This window comes from Cryptomeria japonica, chromosome 2 (genome assembly GCF_030272615.1).
Source record: "Cryptomeria japonica chromosome 2, Sugi_1.0, whole genome shotgun sequence".
In the NCBI taxonomy this organism is placed as follows: domain Eukaryota; kingdom Viridiplantae; phylum Streptophyta; class Pinopsida; order Cupressales; family Cupressaceae; genus Cryptomeria; species Cryptomeria japonica.
In genome coordinates this window covers 643,738,267-643,761,393 of record NC_081406.1, presented here as the reverse complement: position 1 = coordinate 643,761,393, position 23,127 = coordinate 643,738,267, and the positions used below count along the sequence as shown (strand labels likewise).

The following is a 23,127-nucleotide window of genomic DNA, read 5'->3' as shown; positions in this document are numbered from 1 at the left end:
CATGGATAATGCAAAATTTGTTTGGGAATATGCCAATCATAATACAATGACCTTAGGTAGGATAGAAGAACATGGGGGGGGGATAAATTGAGGTCTCCAAAATGTGAAAAGGGAGAGGTGATCGAAAAAATGAGATGATATGAGATGGGTAGGGGGATTTTTTGTGCCTAAAATGTGGAGAGCCAACCTAGTTTGATATTGCCGAGGGTAGTCTACACCACTGATGTCATGAAAAACCCAAGGTGTGGGCTGACTCTCAGACAAACATGTATGCCTTGCACACAATCATGTAAGTGTTGATGAACACTAATGCAAGGTTGTCGGTATGTACAATGAAACCTTCAAACACGTCATACCGCAAAAACATGCCCCAGAATGCCCCTTTTCCACAAAATACCAAGATATAGGTTGATCCTGGTAGCCATGGGTGGGAACAATAGTAGGACAAAGTGATGAAAATCAAAGCAAACAAACAAAATCATACAAACAAAATGCACCAGGACAACTGACATCTCTTGCCAAGAGTAGGACTTAGGGTCTGTAGATATACTACCGGATAGGGGAAGGATGCATCCTAATGGGCAGGAGTGACTGATGGATGTGAATAGGCAATAGAGCAGATGACATAGACACCTGAGTGCAGATATGACATTTGATTGCTGATACTTGATGGAGTACATGTGGGAAAGTGTTTGAATAACGTGCAAGTCAAGAAGAAGCTTGAGACTAGGAATTAAGCTCAGTTTGGTGGTATGAAAACTCAGTTTGACGGGTGGAAAGCTCAATTTAATGGGCTGATCCTTATTCATGATTTAGGAAAATGCTCATCATCATGTGGGTGATCATTCTATCGAGTGTGGCTGAGTGGAATAAGGGGACGATGTTCATGCTGGGATGAAGGGGAGAACTGACAGTAGGCGGGGTGATGAATGTGGTTGTGATTATGGATATCTGGTGAGTGAGTGGTGGAGATAGAGTTTGACTTGATAGACGATGGATCCAGATTATTTACCTTGACGCTTGTGAACATGTTTTCACCAAAGTACTTTCCCATAGCACCACAAAGTGGTTTTCATTGATGGACGAATTTATTTTTTCTTACTTTTTGCCTTTTTTCTTTCTTTTTTTTTTGTATTTTTCTTGAATTTTTTATTTTTGAGATTTTAAGACAATTGGCGACCTTCTGAGGACTAGGAATAGAATCTCTTCAGGTGCATGATGTTCATAGGATCATCCAAGGGATATCCTTCAGGAGTATCCAACTGATATACCCCTAATCCATACTTTGTTGTGATTACATAAGGTCCAAGCCAATTGGGCTCGAACTTGCCTTTCTTCTCTCTTTCTTGGAGGTTTCTCTAATTTTCCATTAGGACAAGATCACCAACTTCAAATTCCCAGGTTCTGATTTTCTTGTTGTAACTCAAGCGTAAGCGATTCTTATATACCCGGAGATGGTTTAAGGCCTTGAGGAGCTTTTAATCCAACAATTCTAACTCTTGCAGCCTAACAACTCTATATTCCTCATCTGGGAGGATATTCTGCAGCGACACCCTTAGGGAGGGGATCTTGATCTCAAGAGGGAGGACAACTTCAGAGCCAAAGATGAGGGAATATGGAGTGGCACCAGTGGGTGTGTGGATGGAGGTATAGTAGGCCCACAGAGCAGGATGGAGTTGGAGGTGCCAATCACGACCAACTTCATTGACTGTCTTTTTAAGAATTTTGATTAAGGTCTTATTAGAGGCCTCAACTTGACCGTTACCTTGCGTGTAATAGGGAGTGGAGAAGCGGTGTTGGATATCAAACTTTTGACAAAGCTCTTTAATATCTTGATTTTTGAAAGGTTTGCCATTATCTGTGATAATAACCTTGGGCATTCCATATCGAAAAATTAAATAGTTCAGAACGAATTTAGAGATATGTTTACCAGTGGTGAAGGTAAGAGGAATTGCCTCCACCCACTTGGTGAAGTATTTAGTGGTGGTAATGATGAGTTTATGACCATTGGAGGATGCAGGGTGGATTTTCCCAATGAGATTGAGCCCCCACTATGAGAAGGGTCGGGTAATGATAAAAGGTTGCAGATCTTGTGATGGAGCATGTATCTTGTCGCCATGCTTCTAGTAAGGGATACATTTCTTTACATAATTATATGAATTTACTTCTATTGTAGGCTAGTAGTATCCCATTCACAAGAGTTATTTTAGCCAAAGTGAGACCACTTGAGTGTGCCCCATAGACACCTTCATGCACTGCACGTAGTGCCCATTCAACCTCTTGTTTGTCTAGACACCTTAGGAGGGAACCATCAAAATGCCTTCTGAATAGGGTGTCTCCAAGGATATTATAATAGGCACATCGATGGATAAAGGTTTGTTGTTGGGTTTTGGTGAGGTGTGGGGAAATGGTGTTATCTCTTAGGTAAGTGAAGGTCTCCCGATACCAAGGAGATTCAGGGTCAACGAGTACACACACCATTTCAGACTCCGGTAGGTCATATGTTAGTATGAAGAGTTTCTCGACCAAAAAATCACACTTCTGACTATGTGCCGACATCTAAAGGAGGGAACTAATAATGGCCATTGCATCTGCAGCTCTGTTGTTGGTACGTGGAATCTGATCAAACTTGATTGATGTAAAATGCTCCTTGAGGTGCTCAACCATACTATGATAAGGAAGAAGCTTGTCATCTTTTGTTTGATACTCATCATTGACTTGTTTAATGACAAGTTGGGAATCACCATAGACATGTAATTCCAATATCTTCCATTGAATAGCCAAACGGAGTCTAGTTATTAGTGCTTCATATTCTGCAATGTTTTTTAGTGCATGCAAAGGCTATCTTGTATGATTTAGGGATGCAATCTCCTTGGGGTGTGATCAATAGTATGTCTGCCCCTGATTCGTTCTAGGTGCATGAACCATCAAAGTATAACTGTCATGTGGAAGATGTAGTGATAGTCATTATAAATTCATCTGGAAATTCTATGAGGATAGGGTGATCACCTGGAAGTGGAGCATCAACCAGTTGTTCTGCTATTAATTGTCCTTTGATTGCTTTCCTATCCACATATTCGATGTCGAATTTACTTAATAACATGACCCATTTAGCAGTTCTGCCAGTGAGAGAAACCTTTGATAAGAGGTACATGAGAGGGTCAATCTTAGCAATCAATTTTGTTTTATTGTTAAGCATGTAGTGCCGAAGCTTTTGTGTGCTGAAGACAAGTGCTAAGCATGCTCTTTCAATAGGGGTATAGTTGATCTCATACCCTACTAATGTGTGACTGATATAGTATATATCATTCTCTTTCAATAGGGGTATAGTTGATCTCATAACCTACTAATGTGCGACTGATATAGTATATAGCATTCTCTTTTCCTTGATCATCTATTTGTGCCAGTATTAATTCCCCCAATGCCATTGCAGTAGTTGATATGTACAAAAGAAGTGGTTGTCTTGGAATGGGAGGCATGAGAACCGGAGGTGATGCAAGATATTCCTTGAGTTTCTCGAAAGCCTTTTGACATAGGCAATTTCATTTGAATTTGATATCCTTGCGTAATAGATGTGCAAATGGGTGACATTTGTCCACAAGCTGTGAGATGAAGCGTCGGATGGATTGGAGCTTTCCTTGGAGACTACGTAACTATCTAAGGGTCTTTGGGGGAGGCATTTCCATGATAGCTTTCACGTTTGTAGGATCAACCTCTATGCCTTTGCAAGAAACAATGAAACCTAAAAGTTTCCCACATGTGACACCAAAGATGCATTTCTTGGGATTTAGGCGCAGTTTATATTTTTCCAATCTCTTGAAAATTTTCCTTAGGATAGGGATGTGCTGATGTATTGTTTTGGATTTTCCTAGAAGATCATCCATGTAATCCTCCATTATTTTGTTCAAAAGGTCATGGAAAATTGTTGTCATTGCTCGTTGGTATGTAGCTCCAACGTTCTTGAGACCAAAATGCATGACTTGATAACAAAAGGTGCCCCATGGCATTGTGAATGCTGTTTTGTGTTGGTCTTCCTCTATGATCCTAATCTGATTGTATCCAGAAAACCCATCCAAAAGTAATAACATTTTATGTCCCACTGTGAGGTCTACAATCATGTCTATGTTGGGGAGCGAGAAATCATCCTTAGGGTAGGCTTTATTCAAATCTCAAAAAATCCATACAAATACAGATGCCCCCAACATGTTTGCCGATGGGTACAACATTGTATATGCAATTAGGATAGTCTATTGGTTTTATGAATCCAGTGTCCAACATATTCTGAAGTTCTGCTTTGACAAGGAGTGCAATGTGTGGATGCATGTTGCGTAATTTCTGCTTCACTGGTTTTGCATCTGGATGAACAACAAGATTGTGAACTACCAAGTTGGGATCTAGGCCTGGCATGTCAGCATATGACTAGGCAAAAATGATCTTTGGTTTTGTGAGAAAATTGATAAAGTTTTGTTTCTCTTGCTCCGACAAGGACTTAGCAGTGAGCACGTTCTTTGGGGTGTCTTCAGTGCCGACATTGATAGTGTACGTTTCTTCTATCAATACAGTTGACCTATCTTGTTGTGGAGGCACAATGATAGGGAGGTCGATTCCCTCATCCTCAAGTGCCTGATCCAGGTTTTCACTTTTGGATACACCCTTTGTTTTTACTTTTTCCTCATCCAAAGGTGCCTCAAAAAGATTTTCACCTAAGGAATCATGATTTTTAAATTTTTTTTTTGCAACTAAGGGCATTGACCTGACTACCAAAATATCCTTTCTCATGTAATTGAATCCCATGAACTCTATTGCAGTCTTTTAAGTTGTGTGTAGTCAGGAGAGCCATGAGAGCATTATCGTCGACACAGATGTATAAAGTGAGTTTGTCTCGTTGGTCCTAATCTATAAGCTCAGGGTGAATGGGTTGCAGCTCATACGGGGTGGAAGGGATTACGAGGGTGATGGTGTTGACATGGGTGTCAAAGAAGATGTCATCTTCATAGTCAAAAGGCATTTCATGGAATTTCTCTTCATTAGAGTCTTCGACCTCCAAGGAGGGACTTGAAGGGGTACCAGTGATAGCGATCTTAGGTATTTGAGTATAACCCAAGCCCCTGTTATACTTGTATGAGATGGGATTTATCGGTGCTTTGATTCCTTTCTCTTCCAGCCCCAGGCCACGTCCTTTATAACCCATCTTATCCACTATGGCTGATGCTTTTGGATACATCTCCTTGGGAATCTTTGTTGGTTCTTCATCTTCTTCACGATACAACCACGAAGAAACATCCGTCTCAAGACTCTCCTAATCAAGTGGGGCCCATTGTTTGAAGGTGGTATCCTTATATTGTATGACGGGTTTCTGGTCTTTTTGTATTTCTTTGGGCTTGCCAAATGACTTAGGAGACAAGGGGAGATTGCCTATTAATAAGACATCCTCAAGTTTGTATTCTCTGCAGTCATTGTCTAGGATCTTGACTTTGGGCTTTGTTTGAGATGAGGTGGAGACGACTTTGCGTTAGATGGAGGAGATGGAGTGTGTCTATTTAACAGGCAATGGTATGGATGTTTTCCTTCTAAGAGCTTGCAATATTGGAAAGGTTGTGGTTCACCTGTGATAGTGATATCTCTACCATTGAAGGGAAATTTAATGCATTGATGGTAAGTGGAAGGAACGGCTTGAAGGGAATGAATCGACGGGCGATCGAGGAGAATGTTATATGGGAGATCAAGATCCAGAACTTGGCAAGGGGTATCAATTGTAACAGGGCTTGAAGAGGTAAAGTTATCATTCTTTTGGAAACCCTTTCTGCATCATCATAGGCTTTGATTGTGATTCGTCGTAACATATCAACTAGGTCCTCAGAAAGGCCCAATTTCTTTATTAACTTATATGTACAAAGATTGAGTCTGGATCCACTGTCTATCAAGATGCATTTAACCTTATGTTTCTGGATAAGGGCTACAATATGCAATGGTTTATTATGATCATCATCTGCAGGAGTGTCATTGGAGTGAAAACAAGGTGTTTCTAGGCAGTGAGGTTTCCAATGAGGGCTTGGAATTGGGCAGCATTGATGTTGTCGGGGACACGTACTCGAGGAGGGCTTGTTCCAAAATTTCCTTGTGGATAGGGGAGGTCTTGAAGAGCTGTAAAATGGAGATCTGTGAGGGGGTCTTCCCAAGATGGTCAAGGAGGTCATATCAATGGTTGGATGACATGGAGGGGGGTCTCCTTGGATAGTTACCCTCCCACAACAGTGTTTGACACAATGGATCACTGAGAGGGGGTGAATCAGTGATTTAAACACTTTTTCTTCAACAAGGATATATCGGTACAATATAAAACAAACTGAGTGTTGACCGGTAGCCCAAACAGTGCAAACTAAGTGTCTGAAAGGATTTTCTATAACATCAACATAACTCATACACAAGAATGCATCACATAACACCAGATATACGAGGAAAACCCAATGTGGGAAAAAAATCATTGAGAATAGTTACTGGAGATCTTGTGCTCCAATCCAGCCTCACAATGTAAAAGAACTGATTACAATTTTAGGGCACCAACCCCTGATTTATGAGCACCGACTCAAAGGGGCACCAACCCCTGAATAATTTATAGGCTACAACCTAAAGGAGCTACAACCCCTGCATTAAGCACCTACTCAGTGAAAACAATATGAAGATTCAAATACAAAAATAACTTCCTTGTTGCAAATGAAGTTTTGCAACCCTTCAATACACTACTCTACCAGTTTGAATCTTACCGGTCTGTGAAACCTCCACACTCACTGCAACACTGCCTTTATGCTAGTCCTTACTCTATTAAAACTTCCCTTCCTCTATCTGTTGGATTCACTTCACACCTGCTCACACTATGATAGGTTATGTCTTTGTCAGTTTGTTCTCTGTCGGTTCACACACCTTGTTGGTTTCTCCTTCAACACATAGTCACTTGAGATTTTTCTTGTTTTTCCCTTAAACAATCTTTTCTATCTCTCTTTCATTCACCAACATAATCGCATATCATCCTGCAACAACAGTCTCATTGATTTAGACTTGTATATTTAAAAACAAGTTTTCCCGCCAAAAATGAATTCAAACTTCAAGCGGTTAGGGTTTCTTTCCTTTGACTAATTCTGCATGAAATATGATTTGATCTGCCTTGGATCGTTCACTTGCTTTTGGGGAGATGCATCTGTACACGTTTTTATTCATCCAATACATGTTTTCTAAAAATAACAAACTTTACCTTGCTTTATGGCCTTGATCTTTGTCGACCTCATCTCATCCAGCTGTTTCTAACTGAAGGTCAATCTGCAATTGGATTTCGTGTCTCAATCACCATGCCAACAACTACCTAATCATTCTCTGTCGTCCATTCATCCTCGAGCCACAACAGTCAGATAATATCCCATGATTTTTGGATTTATCATTTAATGACCACCAACTACACAGACAACCATGTCGATGAATATTTTATCACCCTCTGCATGTTTGCCACCTCAGCTCCCCATGGCACACATTGACATACTTTCAACTCACTGACAAAGAGTCAGTTCAACCTTGAACATCCCTTCCGATACAAACCCTTATACCAGAGCAAACCTTTATCAGTATGCCTAATACACAAGACAACTACTGTTATTGACATCATATCATACTGATAGGTCATCTTGCCCTCCAGTATGGCTTCATGCCATTCATTCAGTTTAGCTCACAGGGTGTTGTTGTGATTCATCTAACATTCCGCCTCTTCATCACAAACAAACAACCAACCATCATACTGGTTTATGCCTTATCGGTTAATAATCAAGCATGCCAACTAACTCCTGCATCTCACCTTATACCAGTGATATCATCTGTCAACACATAACCATACTTCTCTTCTTTATGTCTGTTCAATCTTCTTCATACCAGGTTGACACACCCTACCAATGACTTGCAATATTGATTGACATCAATGACAACTCAATGCCAACAGACGGGTAGCTACATTGCAGTCATTCTGAGATTGGGAAGCAGAAGGTGTGGTGACTTGAATGACTATCTTAGCAGGGTTAGGTCTGCTTGCAAGTTGAGGAGGGGCGGGATCACCTTGAACAGTGTGCTGGCTATCATTGGCATATGATGAACCGACATGTTGATATGATGATAATATATGTTGTCATTGATGTCAATAAATGTAAGCGAACCGGTATGCAGATTGAAAGAAGCTGGTGAACCGGTATGAAGAGGTATGCAGATATGTAGTGAACCCGTGTCAGGGTTTCACTAAGTGTGACTACCGGTTGGTAGTCTAAGCTCTATGGTTATCGGTTTGGTGATCCATCTTGTGTGATGCAACCAATGATACTCTGTGATAAGTTAGCTAAGAGATGTGAATGGGATCGAGGTGCCATGTCAGCCTTGAGCGCGTGAAGGATTTCCTTGAGGATCTTGCATGAGAAGATCGACTGCATTTGAAGTCTACCTCGGGAATGATCATTCTTCTTGGAGGTATGAGAAGAGAGTGTGATGGGTTACTGATTCCCATGTGCGGTGAAGAATGAACAATGCAAATTGTCTTGTGATCTGTTTGAAATTGTAATACTCTATGCAATGTGTTTGGACAATCAGGAATGGACCGCCTGTGTTGTAAACCTAAGATGCTTAGTGTTTAGGGTTAATGCTATCGACCTAACTGTTGTTTATAAGGTCAATGATGTTTGTTATTGTAAAGTTGTTGGCAAATGTTATGTGTGTATCCAAGTGATGAGATACTTGCGAGACCAATGAGTGGAAAACTACAGTGTGATTGCAGAGTAGAGGAAATGAAAAGGATCTTCCTTGGCATGTAGTGTTGTTATCAGATCAAAAGTTTTACCTGTTGTCTTCTAACCATTTCAACAGTTTGAAAATCCCTTTAGCGGGTAGCTTTAATAGGCTTATTGTAAAACCTGTATCTAGGTGACTCAAGATCATTGAGTTCTTCAAATCCTCTAGCGAGGTAACCTTTAACAGGGTATATAGCCATCCCTTAACCGGGTGATCTCTAACAGGATCGGTTCCTAGCAGAACCTTATTGTAAAGTCTTTAACCTGACTAGGCTCCTAACAATGAGAGCTTCAAAAGAGTTCAAAACAAGCTTGTGGGTAATCATCCCCATCGTGGTTTTTCCCATTTGGGTTTCCATGTGAAAAATCTGTGTGTTATGTGTTATGCATTTTTCATGTGATGTTTATGAAGTATATGGTTAATAGGTTATGGTATTTTTACTATACCACATCCATGTATTTATGGGTGAAGTTGATGTCAAGTATTTATCGTATCTGAAGTGTTCAGACTTATCAATTTATGGTGTCTGGTGTCTTACTGTGTTTAACCGGTATTGCCATGGTTAAGTTCAGTAATGGTGATAACCAGTTGGTATTGTTTTAGCTAGATAAGTTGTTGGGAGAGTTTTTATCTATATTGATTCACCCCCCCCCCCTCAGTACCAGTTGGGGTATCTATTGTTCATGATGAAGAGGGAAGGTCCTAAGTTCAATAGAGATAACTTTAAGATATGGAAGGACAGAATGAAGATTTACATCAAGAGTATGGGTGCTCAACACTGGAGCTATGTTGAGAATGCCTATGTTAATCCCAATAGCACTCTAACTGATGATCAAAAGAGAGAAATCTAGGAAAATGGGCAAGTCATGGAAGCCCTTATCAGAAGCCTGTCAGACATTGAGTTTATTGATGTACAAGACAAGGACACACCTAAGGATGTATGGGATGCACTAGAAAACATCTATGGTGGTGATGAGCATGTAAAGCAAGCTAAGGAAGAAAGCCTTAGAGGTAAATTTGAGGATATGAGGATGGTTGAAGGTGAGACCATTCAACAATATGGTATTAGGATTAAGACTGTGGTTGGTGATATTAAAAGTGCTGGTGGAACTATTGATGATACCATTGTTGTTAGTAAAGTCCTTAGATCATTGTTACCAATCTATGCAATCAGAGTTGTTGCTATCCAGGAACTAAGGTCTATTGATAAGACCAAGGTATCCTTAGATTCTATCATTGCAAAATTAATTGCATATGAGTTGAATATCTATGATGGTAGTGTTCAAAAGACTGAGTCAACCTTTAAAGCATCTATTGTACCATCCATAAAAGGAAAAGAAACTAGTACCAGTTATGAATCCAGACAATGCAAAGATATGGATGATGAAGAGATTCTAATGGAGTTCAAAGCTCTTATTTCTAAAAGACTTCCGAAGGGAAGTGGAAAGTATAGAGGTAAACTTCCTTTGAAATGTTTTTCCTACAACAAGATAGGGCATATAGCTGTTAATTGTCCTAACAATGACAATAAGGATAAACTAGAGAGGTTTAGAAAGTATAAAGGAGGAAACAAAAGAAATTGTCTAGTTGTTGTGGATGAAGGTGTCATTGATGAAGAATCAGAAGATGAAGAAAATGAAGACATAGTGTTTGTAGCAGTAAAGGAAGAAGTATCTGACAAGAAAGCTCTCATCTCTCGTATTGACAACTCTAATGAGTGGATACTTGATAGTGGTTGTTCTCACCACATGACTGGGGACCGGAGAAAGTTTCTGTCTCTGGAAGAATATGATGGAGGTGTTGTCAGATTTGACAACGATGCACCATGCTTGGTGAAAGGTAAAGGATCCATCTCACTGAATGGAAAGAGTAGTGTAGATGATGTCTACTGGGTAGAAGGTCTTAAGCATAACCTGTTGAGTGTTGCTCAGCTGAATGACAAAGGATTAGTTCTGAAATTGAAAGGTGGAATTTTCAGTATAATTGGAAAGAGTGGTGAAGTTATTGCAACTGGTAAACAGACCATAGGTAACCTATTTCAGTTGAATGCCAAGATAAGTCGGTGTCTAATGGATAAGTTTGATGATAGTTGGATATGGCATAGGAGACTCTGTCATATGAACTTTGATAACATGGTTAAAGATGGTAAGATCAAGGTGGTAAGAGGATTAACTTTGCTGAACAAACCTGAGAATTATTTGTGCAGAGAATGTCAACATGGGAAGATGGCTTCCTCAACTTTTAAAGGTAAGTCTTTCTCAACTAAAAATTTACTTGATCTTGTGCATACTGATTTGTGTGGTCCTATGAAAACTAGAAGTATTCAGGGAGATAGGTATTTTATGATTCTTACTGATGACTGCTCAAGAATGATGTGGGTCACATTCTTGAAAGACAAGTCTAAAGCATTTGGAAAGTTCAAAGCTTTTAGAGCATTAATAGAGAAAGAAAGTGGTAAAAAGATAAAATGCCTGAGAACTGATCAAGGAGGAGAATTCACTTCTGATGAATTCAATAAGTACTGTGAAGATAACGGTATCAAGAGGCAGTTGTCTACCCCAAGGACACCTCAACATAATGGCATATGAAAAAGAAATAACAAGATTGTATTTGAAGCGGCTAGAACAATGTTGATCCAAGGAAAAGTTGCTCACACTTTTTGGAGAGAAGCGGTGAGCACTGCAGTCTATACTATGAACCAGGTACTCATCAAGAAAAGAAAAGAAAAAACCCCTTATGAGTATTGGACTGGGAAAACTCCCACTGTGAGTTACTTTAAAGTATTTGGTAGTAAGTGCTATATCAAGAGAGGTGAGCATTTGAGCAAATTTGATGCAAAATGTGATGAAGGAATATTTCTAGGATATTCCACTAAGAGAAAAGCTCTCAAGTACTACAACAATAGAACTCAGAAAATTGTTGAAAGTATCAATGTCAGGGTTGATGAATCCCCTGAGGAACTTGAGGAAACTTGTAGCGAAGAAGTGGAAGATGAACCGGGTGTAGCCTTCTGGGAACTAGTTAAGAAAGAAACTTGTAAAGATCTTTGTGTTCCTGTACTGGTAGAAGCTGCAATGAGAGAAGAAGAAGAATTTAGTGAAGAAGAAGAAGAAAAGCTAGCAGATCATGATAGAGTCATTCCTAGATATGTGAAGCTACATCATGATCCGAAGAAAATCATAGGAGACAAAGATGCATGAATACTCACTAGAAGAAAAGTGAAAGAAAACTCTTGCATGATTTATGAATTTGAACCCAAGACTTCAAGAGAAGCTCTTACAAATGAAGACTGGATTAAAGCAATGGAAGAGGAGCTAGACCAGATAGAAAAGAATGGAAAATGGTCTTTGGTGCCCAGACCGGAACATAAAAATGTCATTGGTACCAAATGGGTCTTCAGGAATAAGCTAAATGAAGAAGGCACAGTTGTAAGGAACAAGGCTAGGCTTGTATGTAAGGGATACTCTCAACATGAAGGAGAAGACTATGGAGAAACCTTTGCTCCTATGACTAGACTAGAAGGTGTTCAAATGCTACTTGCATTTGCAACATTTAAGGGATTTAAGGTTTATCAGATGGATGTGAAATCTTCTTTTCTGAATGGAATCCTAGAAGAGGAAGTGTATATAGAGCAACCAGAAGGGTTTGCCTTATCAAAAGATAGTGACATGGTGTGTAGATTACACAAAGCCCTGTATGGACTAAAATAGGCACCTAGGGCATGGTATGAAAGACTACACTCACATCTTGTGAAGATTGGATTTCAAAGAACAAGTGAAGATAGCAACATCTACTTGAAATCAGAAGGTGATCAGATTCTAACCTATGAAGTGTTTGTGGATGACATAATCTTTGGAGGCGATGATAAATTGTCATGCATTTGCAGATGAAATGAAGAAAGAATTTGAGATGTCTTTGATAGGAGAAATAAAGTTCTTCATTGGTTTACAGATTCAACAAATGAAAGAGGGTATCTTTATTACCCAGTCCAAGTATGTCAAAGAGGTATTGAAGACTTTTGGCATGGAGGAAAGCAAACCGGTTGGTACATTGATGGTGACTAGCTGTAAACTGACTAAGGAAGATGATTCAGCACTGGTGAATGAAAAATAGTACCGGTCAATGATCGGTAAGCTGCACTATGTGGTGCATAGCAAACCAATTTTTGCTCATGCAGTGGGCATAGTAGCTCATTTTCAGAAATGTCCAAGAGAATCCCACTTGGTAGCGGTCAAAAGGATTCTTAGATATCTGAAAGGAACAGTTGATTATGGATTGTGGTATCCATATAATGATGACTATAATCTCAAGGTATATACTGATGCCGATTGGGGAGGTAATGTGGACGACCAAAAGAGTACAACCGGTGGAGCACTCTTTCTCAGTGGAAGATTAGTATCATGGACGATTAGTATCACGGACAAGTAAGAAGCAGAGTTGTACTTCTCAATCTATAGCTGAAGCAGAATATGTGGTAGCATTTATGAACTGCACTCAAGCAATTTGGATGAAGCATGTATTGGAAGGTTTCAAGGTACCTGTATCTGAACTGGTGAATATATTTTGTGATAATACATGTGCAATAAATATTTCCAAGAATTCGGTATTGCACGCTATAACTAAGCATATTGAGCTTAAATATCACTTCTTGATAGAGAAAGTTCAGAATAAGGAGGTTGTACTACAACATGTTTCCAGTAAGGAGCAGCTAGCAAACATATTCACTAAGCCCTTACCAAAGACTACATTTACCTATTTGAGAGGTAAATTAGGGATTTTGCCCCTTCATGAAATCAATTAAAGATGTGTGCTCCGTATCAGTAAAGTACTATAGTGACAAATCTTTCAGGATTGATGTGTTGAAGGATGCTACTCCTTAGGGGGAGCAACATAGTAGATTTTGGAAGCTTGTGCCTCCACTTTGGCATTGTTGTCAAAGGGGGAGAAGGTATCTGATGTATGGGGAGAAGGTATCTAATGTATGGGGAGAAGGTATCTAATGTATGAGGAGAAGATATCTAATAATGCAGATACACTGATCTATGAGGTTTTCAATTGCAATGCTACACTGAGTATTGCCATCAATGCCAAAGGGGGAGATTGTTGGCTATCATTGGCATATGATGAACTGACATGTTGATATGATGATAATATATGTTGTCATTGACATCAATAAATGTAAGCAAACCAGTATGCAGATTGAAAGAAGTTGGTGAGCTAGTATGAAGAGGTATGAAGAGATGTAGTGAACCGGCGTCAGGGTTTCACTAAGTGTGACTACCAGTTGGTAGTCTCAACTCTATGGTTATCGGTTTGGTGATCCAACTTGTGCGATGCAACCGATGATACTCTATGATGAGTTAGCTAAGAGATGTGAATGAGATCGAGGTGCCATGTCAGCCTTGTGCACGTGAAAGATTTCCTTGAGGATCTTGCATGAGAAGATTGACTGCGTTTAAAGTCTACCGTGGGAATGAACATTCTTCTTGGCGGTATGAGAAGAGAGTGTGATGGGTTACTGATTCCCATGTGCGGTGAAGAATGAATGATGCAGATTGTCTTGTGATCTATTTGAAATCTTTATACTCTATGCAATGTGTCTGGACGATCAAGATTGGACTGCTTGTGTTGTAAACCTAAGATGCTTAGGGTTTAGGGTTTATCCTACCAACCTAACTATTGTCTATAAGTTCGATGATGTTTGTTATTGTAAAGTTGTTGGAAAATGTTATGTGTGTATCCAAGTGATGAGATACTTGCCAGACCAATGAGTGGAAAACTGCAGAGTGTGATTGCAAAGTAGAGGAAATGAAAAGGATCTTCCTTGGCATGTAGTGTTGTTATCAGATCAAAAGTTTTACCTGTTGTCTTCTAACCATTTCAACAGTTGGAAAATCCCTTTACCGGGTAGATTTAATAGGCTTATTGTAAAATCTATATCCAGGTGACTCAGGATCATAGAGTTCTTCAAATCCTCTAGCGAGGTAACCTTTAACAGGTTTTCAACCTTTAACAAGGTATATAACCATCCCTTAACCGGGTGATCTCTAACAGGATCGGTTGCTAGCAGAACCTTATTGTAAAGTCTTTAACCGGACTAGGCTCCTAATAGGGCGAGCTTCAAAAGAGTTCAAAACAAGCTTGTGAGTAATCATCCCCACCGTGGTTTTTCCCATTTGGGTTTCCATGTGAAAAATCTATGTGTTATGTGTTATGCATTTTTTATGTGATGTTTATGAAGTATATGGTTAATAGGTTATGTCATTTTTACTACACCACATGCATTTATTTATGGGTGAAGTTGATGTCAAGTATTGATCATATCTGAAGTGTCCAGACTTATCAATTTATGGTGTCTAGTGTCTTACTATGTTTAACTGGTATTGCCATGGTTAAGTTCAGTAATGGTGATAACCAGTTGGTAATGTTTTAGCTAGATAAGTTGTTGGGAGAGTTTTTATCTGTACTGATTCACCCCCCCTCTCAGTACTAGTTGGGTATCTTTTGTTCATCATTATTCATCACAATGATCCTAGGTTTGCTTTGGGAGGGGGGAGGATTAGTTCCCTGGACAGTGATGACGTTGACATGGTTATCTGCAGGCTCAATGCGACTCAACAAAAAGTCAAAGCCAGTTATATGATTGGTATAATCATAGTTCACAACATTAGATGTTGAGCCCTTGCCATTGTCATGCTTCGGGAAAGGTTCCTCGTACATCTTGAGTTTTTCATTATTGTTACGAGGTTTTGTTGTTGCTACCTCAATATCACCCTTATCAATGAGATCTTGTATGTAGTTCTTCAGTTTCATACATTTTAGTGTAGCATGCCCATTGATACGATGATAGTCACAATACTCACTCTCATTATACCACCTAGGTTTAGGTTGATTAGGATCAAATGGGCAAGTTATTGGAAAGACGATCGCACCCGCCTGGACAATCTTTTGGAACACAACCTCAATGGGCCTAGCAAGGGGAGTATAGTGTCTTGGAGCTTGATTGTTAGATCAGGGTGGTCGCCCCTGAACTGAGACATTGTTGGGAGGCCTCTGAGATTGATTTTGATTGTTTTTATGAGTATTGAATTGACGATTAGTGGTGGTGGACTTTGGAGGGGCAGCCACGGTCTGAACCTGCTTTGCATCAGTGACAGCATTGTTGACTACGTTCTTGTTCTTACACCAAAAATTTGGTTTGTCATTGTGATAAGAGGAAGTATTCTGACTTGATTTTTGATAATGCTTTAGGGTACCTTCCTCTAACAAGACACATTCAAGGGCTAGGCCCTTGTCAGTCAACTTCTGGAAAGACTTTATGCACTGAGATGTCAAGGGTTTTCATAGCTCGGGCACCGGATTTTTCTAAAATAATTCAATTTGGTGTTGTTCTAGCATATCCCATTGGCTTTTCTTGATAAGGTGTCGCCACCTCTATGGGAAGTTAGCGAAAGTTTACCTAGGCCTTTGTTTCATGTTACAAAGGTTCATCATGGAAACATCATTGACAATGTTGTAAGCATAGTGGGCCACAAACGTTTCTACTAAGTCTGGGAAGGAGGTGATAGAACCTTGGGGCAAGGATGAGAACCATGCAAGAGCGTCTCCCGTGAGACTGTTAGGGAAGAGCCTACGAAGATATAAATCATTATAGGAGAATTCTTGGCATAAGATATGAAACTAATAGACATGGTCTCGGGGGTCTCCTTGACCCTCATACTTCGTGAGCTTAGGCATCTCAAACCCTGGTGGGTAAGGTGCAGCTGATATTGAAGGATCATAAGGACAAGGACAAAATTCCTCGAACGAATAAGGTTTTCTTTTGTTAGTCCCTTCCTTCATATTTTTGATGATGTTTTTCATGTCCTAGATTTTCTTGATTATATTATGTTGCGGGTATTGGACATGATGGACCATGTTTACCCCGAGTATCTGGTGAGTTGTGGGAGGTATACCACCACCACTAATATATTGATATGATGAAAAAGCGGGAATGTGAGATGTGATGACCGATGTAATGGGGACTTGACTGACAATTGGTCATGATCTGTGAATTTTTGTGACCAGAGGAAGGGAAGCGTTGATGAAATTAGTGGCATTGTTGAGAGGAATGGAGGATTGTGGAATAGAGACATGTGGTCAGATAGAAGAAGATGGCATAGAAGCATGTTGGATAATAGACGTGATCGGATTGGATAATGGTATAGATGTCAAGAAGGAAGAGGGTGGGATGGAAACCATGGGGATAAATACTACGGGTGCTATTGATTGGGGTTGAATGATAGGCGGGGGCACGATTGATTGGAGTTGAATGATAGGCGGTGGCGTGATTGATTGGGGTTGAATGTTTTGGCATTTGAACTGAACCGGTAATGATTGTTTGCTTGATGCGATTGATAGATGTCTGATTTGTAAAATGATGATATTCTTGAGTGATGACTTAGTTTTATGTTGTCATCGATGGAAACTACATTTTTATAGTCATCGAAGTCTAGTAGTCCAACCAATAAGGTATAACCAGTAGCAGAGACAATCTATCACATAATTAGTAATTAGGACTGTAACCGGTAAATTGCAGACAGTGTTATATTCTGACAACCGGTACAGGAAATTAATGAAGAGTTGGATGATGCGGTTTTGTAGCAATGATGAAGACTAGTAGATTGACTTATGTTCGTGACCGCATGAGCTAATTCGATCAGATGAACGAGATTTGATTGACCGAGTAGATATTCTGATGGACACTTAACTGGTAGTGATGAAAATCACTTAGATCGGTAAACCAACACAAGATTTGATCTGATATGTCGGTGGACAACTTATGCAAGGTGTGCAATGCAATTTTGTTTAGATTCATTGAACCTAGGAAATTGTTCACAGGTTATAGCCGACTAAATGTTGTTTATAAGATGTGTGATGAGGTATGAAGTCAGTCAAGTGCATGAATGAATGTATGTGAGAAATCATTGGCAAATTTTGTATTTATGATTGTGCGATGATCAGAGGAGTTCTAATATGAAGTATTGGTGATTTTTAAATGTTCTAAAGCGGATCTTATCGGACACTAAAGGTGTTAAATAGAGATCATTTGAACTTGTTGTCTCCCTATTAGTTGCAGCAAGGAAATCCTCTCACAAGGTCACTCCTACCAAGGTGTGGTAGGATCCTCACAGGTTCGAAGGTTAAATCCTCTAACCAGGTAATACATTATCTTGTGTTTGAAAATATCAGTAACTTGGGTAGCTCCTAATAGGGCTAGTCCTAATAGACCTTATTGTATAGCTCTTAACTGGGCTAAGACACTTTTAACCGGGTGTGCACCTAACAGGGTAATTGTAAGACCTTAACCAGTCAGATCTTTATACTGCAGATAGTTGATCCTTGTGGGTATTAACTCCCACCATGGTTTTTCCCTTTTGGGTTTCCATGTATAAATCCCTTGTGTTATGTGGTTTCTATTTTATTGGGTGATTGCATATGTGGTCTTATTTCTTATATGCCTATTGAGTTTTAAGTTGGTGAAATTGATAATCAGATTTGTATTGTTCTTACTTGCACTGATTCACCCCCCCTCTTACTTCCTTATAATTTTATCAATTGGTATCAGAGCCTAACTTCCTTAAGGATTGACCGCTTGGAAGGGATTCCTAAGGTAGATATGGGGGAAGGATTGAGCTATAGAGAGATGGATAGGGAACTTGGAGAAACTAAGGAAGAGCTAGAAACATTGAGAGGAAAATATAAATACTCACTTGCCTAAAGGAAAGAACTTGTTGAACAACTGCTGGAAGTCTCAGAAAGATGCTCTTTAGCTGAGGCTAACATTGATGCATTGGTTGATGAGGTTGTGAAGATGAATGAAGAAAAGGATAATGTGAGGAGAGAGGTTGAGAAGATAAGATTAAAGAAAAATAACAAGAGTTTTCAAGCTGAATTAGGAAATTGACACTCTGTATGCTTATTGGCATGAAGAGAAAGAAGAAAAAGAAGAAATCAAAACTGACCTTGATATGAGAATTCCTCTAAGAGAGACCCTTATGAAAAGGAATGAAGATCTTACAAAAGAATTTGTAGATTCAAATGAGAAACTTGCTAAGTTCCACAGAGGCACTACCATGCTTGATGAGCAGATCCAATCTTAGAGGATGAAAGGTGATACAATCAGATTGGGATACTCTACATTTGAAGAAGGTGAATCTTCCAGTACCAAGGACAACATGAATGAAGGTAAACCTACTCCTAAGACTCACAAATCCACCGATAAGAAACCTTAAAGATCTGTATGTTTTAATTGTCACAAACCAGGACATACTACTAATGTTTGTAGAAGCGGATATGATGTTTGTACTAGTTATAGACCTAATAGTTATCAAATATATGTGCCTAGAATATTTGAAGGTCATTGCTATACTTGCAACATGTATGGGCATAGATCTATTGAATGCGGGTATGGAGTGAATAATCCAACACCTCACCTAAATCAAAGATCTGGTGGTGATTGGAGAAGGAATTTCAATGACCGGAGAAGCACAAACTTGAAGAGACCATATACTAACCGGTCTAGCCCCTATGAGTTGGAGGGAAGAATGAATGTGGTTTGCACAATCTATAATAACTTTGGTCATGTGGAGATGAACTGCAGAAGAAGAGCAGGTAGAGGAAATGCAAGACCTTGGAGAACATCTGGTATGGCCCACTATCACTGTCACAAATAAGGACACGTTGCTAAGTTTTGCAAAGCACAGAGGAATCAACCGGTAAATCATTCTGTAGACCGAAAAGGAAAGAAGAAAGTTGATAATGAAGAAACCAGATCTAAGATGAATAGAATCTGGAAGAAGAAGAGTGATGACAAACCATCCGAGGAATCAAATTCTTCACCTAGTGTGGAGAACCCATCACCGGTAAACTGAATTGTTTCTACAACTTGGGGAAGAGCTTATTGTCAAATCTTCAGATGAACCCCTGGATGAAATACTGTAAGTTAAATTTGTATATTCATATACATTTTGATGTTTAGATGTGTTTTTGAATCATAACTGGTAAATATCATTTAGTTTTAAGAACTGGTAATATGTTTTAGTCTGTTTAAAGGAGTTTTAGGGTTTTGTCGGTTAATGCATTTAATGCGGTAGCTAAAGTACAAATAAAAGGAACATTTTTAATTTCATTTCTCACATTGCGATCTTGAGAGCACTTGGTGAGTGAATAGAGAAGAGAAAAGATTGTGTGAACAACATTCAACTTATTTGGCAGCAATCTGAAGTGATCAGAAAAGATTTTGTGAATCGGTGATCGGTGTTGAAGACCTTGTCGGTGTGTGTGAAACACTTGAGTAGTAGTAGTAGGAAAAGGTATTTGTCTGAAAATCTCACTCTTTGTTTTGATAATCTGCATATTTGGATATGGATACACCTCACCTAGTTGATGTGACCAAGAGGCCACGACTGGAATTCAAACGACATCCTTTTAAATATGAAGAAACAGACCCTGTTGATGCCCTATCCAGAGTACCTTCTAGAGTCTTGCATGTTGAAGATGTCTAATCATTCTATCACTGTAAGTGGGAGGACATGGGTTTACCAGTTATTCTTGAGCAGTATAGGTCATTGTGTGATGACAAGGGCATCCTGAAGGAACAATATAAGAGAGTTGCCGACAAAGGGTTCCATCATGCAATCAATTTAATTGATGATTTTGATAATGAGTTGGTTAGATTTATATTGAGCCAGATCCATTATCAATTTATGTGGTTGGAACGACCGCATAAAATCACTAAGGAAGCTATCCATGCAGTAAGTGGATTTTGCTCAACTAGTGAAGTACTTTTGCTTAGATCGGTGCCTAAGAATGACATGGAGAAGATAACTAGATCTAAATGGGATGGCTGAGTGATGACAGTGAACAATATAAATGATCCAACTGTGAAGTATGCTTCAATGGTCATTAGTTATAGGATCTATTATTCCAGCAGGATAAACAATATACCTGCGGTTGCCATTTACACTACCTACCAGATGGTGAAAGAGAATGTTGATTATGATTTGGTAGAAGCACTATGAAGCCAACTGATGGTCAAATTAGAAGCAGTAAAGAAAGATAAGAAATTGAGATTTAAATTTGGTCAACTAATTTTGGGATTATTCTTTTACTTTCAAAACTATTTTCCCAGTAAAGGTGATCTGCAATGGATTTCCAGTACCCTTGCATTACTCCAGATGAAGAGCAACATTAGAATGCTTAAGGATAAATTTGATAACATTTCATCGGGTTATTTTAAAGGAGTTCAAAAAGAAAATGCATGCTAGAGAGCAAGTACTAACAGAAGTTGTGAACCGGTATGAAGATACTATCTGCTTCATGGTAGACACTGACACCTGTATGATGGAAGCAGTTATTCCTAGGACCACATGGGTAATGCCCATGGGATATGATGTAGACAAAGATCTACTCATTGCATATGTTGAACATCTACTAGGGCAACCGGTAGATACCACTGCAGAAAGATTTGGGACATATAAAGAGAAGTCACTACAAGTGCACTTTGAGTTGCAGAGACTGGTGATAGCCAAGATGGTAAGGAAAGAGGTTGAAGCCTTTGCTGAGTAGGCATGATTTTCAAAAGAGCAGATAGCAACAACAAGGGCAAAACATGCATCAGAGCAAGGTCGTGCATCCAATGTACCAACCAATACCCCTACTGGTAAGACAAGAGAAACAAAAGGTAAATTTGCATAAAAGAAGAAGCAAGAAGAGACAAAAGACAAACCAGTTGAATCTCAAAGAGACAAACCATCAAAAATTTAGTTCCGAAGAAAGTAGAAGATAGTGGATCCACCTACTGCATTGGTACAAACCAGAAAGAGGAAGAAGGAAAAAGCCCACAAACTAGGAGATGAAGAAACAACTGAATCAGATGAAGACAAGAAAGCACTTTGAGTTAGTGCTAAGAAGCCCAAGATAACCGGTAAGGGAAAACCTCCCAAGAAACCATTGACACTTGTATATTCTTTTAATAGGATGGTTAAAATAATAAAGGATTACAGAATATATAAGGGATTAAACACATTATTTATTCATTTAATTGAAAGTCAAAAAAGGGAGATTGAAGATGCAGTCATCTTCAGTATGAAGAAATTTAGTAGATCCCTCATTGAGTTACAAGAGCAGATTCCCAATTCTTTATATAATTTAATAGATGCAAGGTGGTAGGTTGCTATCACCCAAGACAAATAATTTATTGATTATATCTTTAAGCACCTGCAATCGGAAGCCAGTGAAGAGGAGATTGAAGCAATAAGGGTTAAAGCAAAAGCTTGTTTTAGATATAAAAAGAGATTAACAAGAATGTTAATAGGAGAGACTGAATCAATCCAGAATGAGACTAAGATTGTGATAAAAAAGGCTTTAGGTCTCATCCCGGATGAAGAAGAGGAAAATGATGAACAAGTTGAGAAAGATAGTTCCGTAAGGTTAAAGGCAGAAGAGCTTCCTAAGGGTGTTAAGATCACAAATTTTGAACCAGATAACACGTATATGTAAGATGATCCTATTGACACTGAACCGGTAGTTATAGAAGATGATGATGATACCGGTGATGCTGACAATAATGCCACTGATAATGTTAATAACATTCAAGATGTTGATGTACAAGATGTGGACATAGAGATGACTCATCAACAACAAAAACAAGAACAGGTTGAAGAGAAAGTAGAAGATAAGAGCTCTAATGAGCAACCAGTGAGTACACAACCTAAAAATACTCAAACACCACTGATAAATGTAAATGTAAATGTTGATGACAATCAAAAGGAGAAAATAGATGAAAAGAAGGATGAAGAAGCACCAACACATGAGAAAATTATTGAAATTCAACTGCCACAGATCAAGGACAACACAGAAGAAGATAAGACAGAGAAAGAGAAATCTGAGAAAAAGGAGGAAGAGAAGAAAACAGAGTAAGAGAAAACAAGAGACAAAAAGACAACATCTAAAGCCACTCCTGAGTCCAAGAAGAAAATCATTACTGATGATGATGATGACTCTGTGAGTATCAAAGGTCCTATTGAGATGGACAATTTGAGTTCCTATCAATTGATGGAGATTGCATAGGCAATGCAATCCAGAGCTCAAAAGAAGAGAATGAAGGAACAACAGAGAGAGGCAGAGACTATCAGAACAATAGTTGATATCTTGTCTAGTCTCCTACCGAAGAGTGATATTGAAATTTTTGTTACTCCTATTGACAAACTTGGACAATTGGTTATCGATGTTGGACATAAACTTGAGACTTTTGAAGATGCATCATATATA

The 23,127-nt window shown here is 39.1% G+C and overlaps 1 protein-coding gene across 1 annotated transcript; it reads left to right on the top strand.

Moving 5' to 3' along the window:
* The first annotated feature begins 22,161 nt into the window (after positions 1-22,161).
* On the top strand, positions 22,162-22,776 carry LOC131054433 (uncharacterized). Its single transcript, XM_057988950.1, has 2 exons — positions 22,162-22,312; positions 22,454-22,776. The coding sequence occupies exons 1-2, from the start codon at positions 22,162-22,164 to the stop codon at positions 22,774-22,776; spliced, it is 474 nt and encodes a 157-aa protein (XP_057844933.1).
* Positions 22,777-23,127: the final 351 nt, after the last annotated feature.

Bases quoted from the DNA above. Each gene is read 5' to 3' on its own strand.
- LOC131054433 (XM_057988950.1), top strand. From the start codon at position 22,162: ATGTTAATAGGAGAGACTGAATCAATCCAGAATGAGACTAAGATTGTG. The intron at 22,313-22,453 runs GTGTTAAGATCA...ATAACATTCAAG, and splicing joins GGCAGAAGAGCTTCCTAAGG to ATGTTGATGTACAAGATGTG.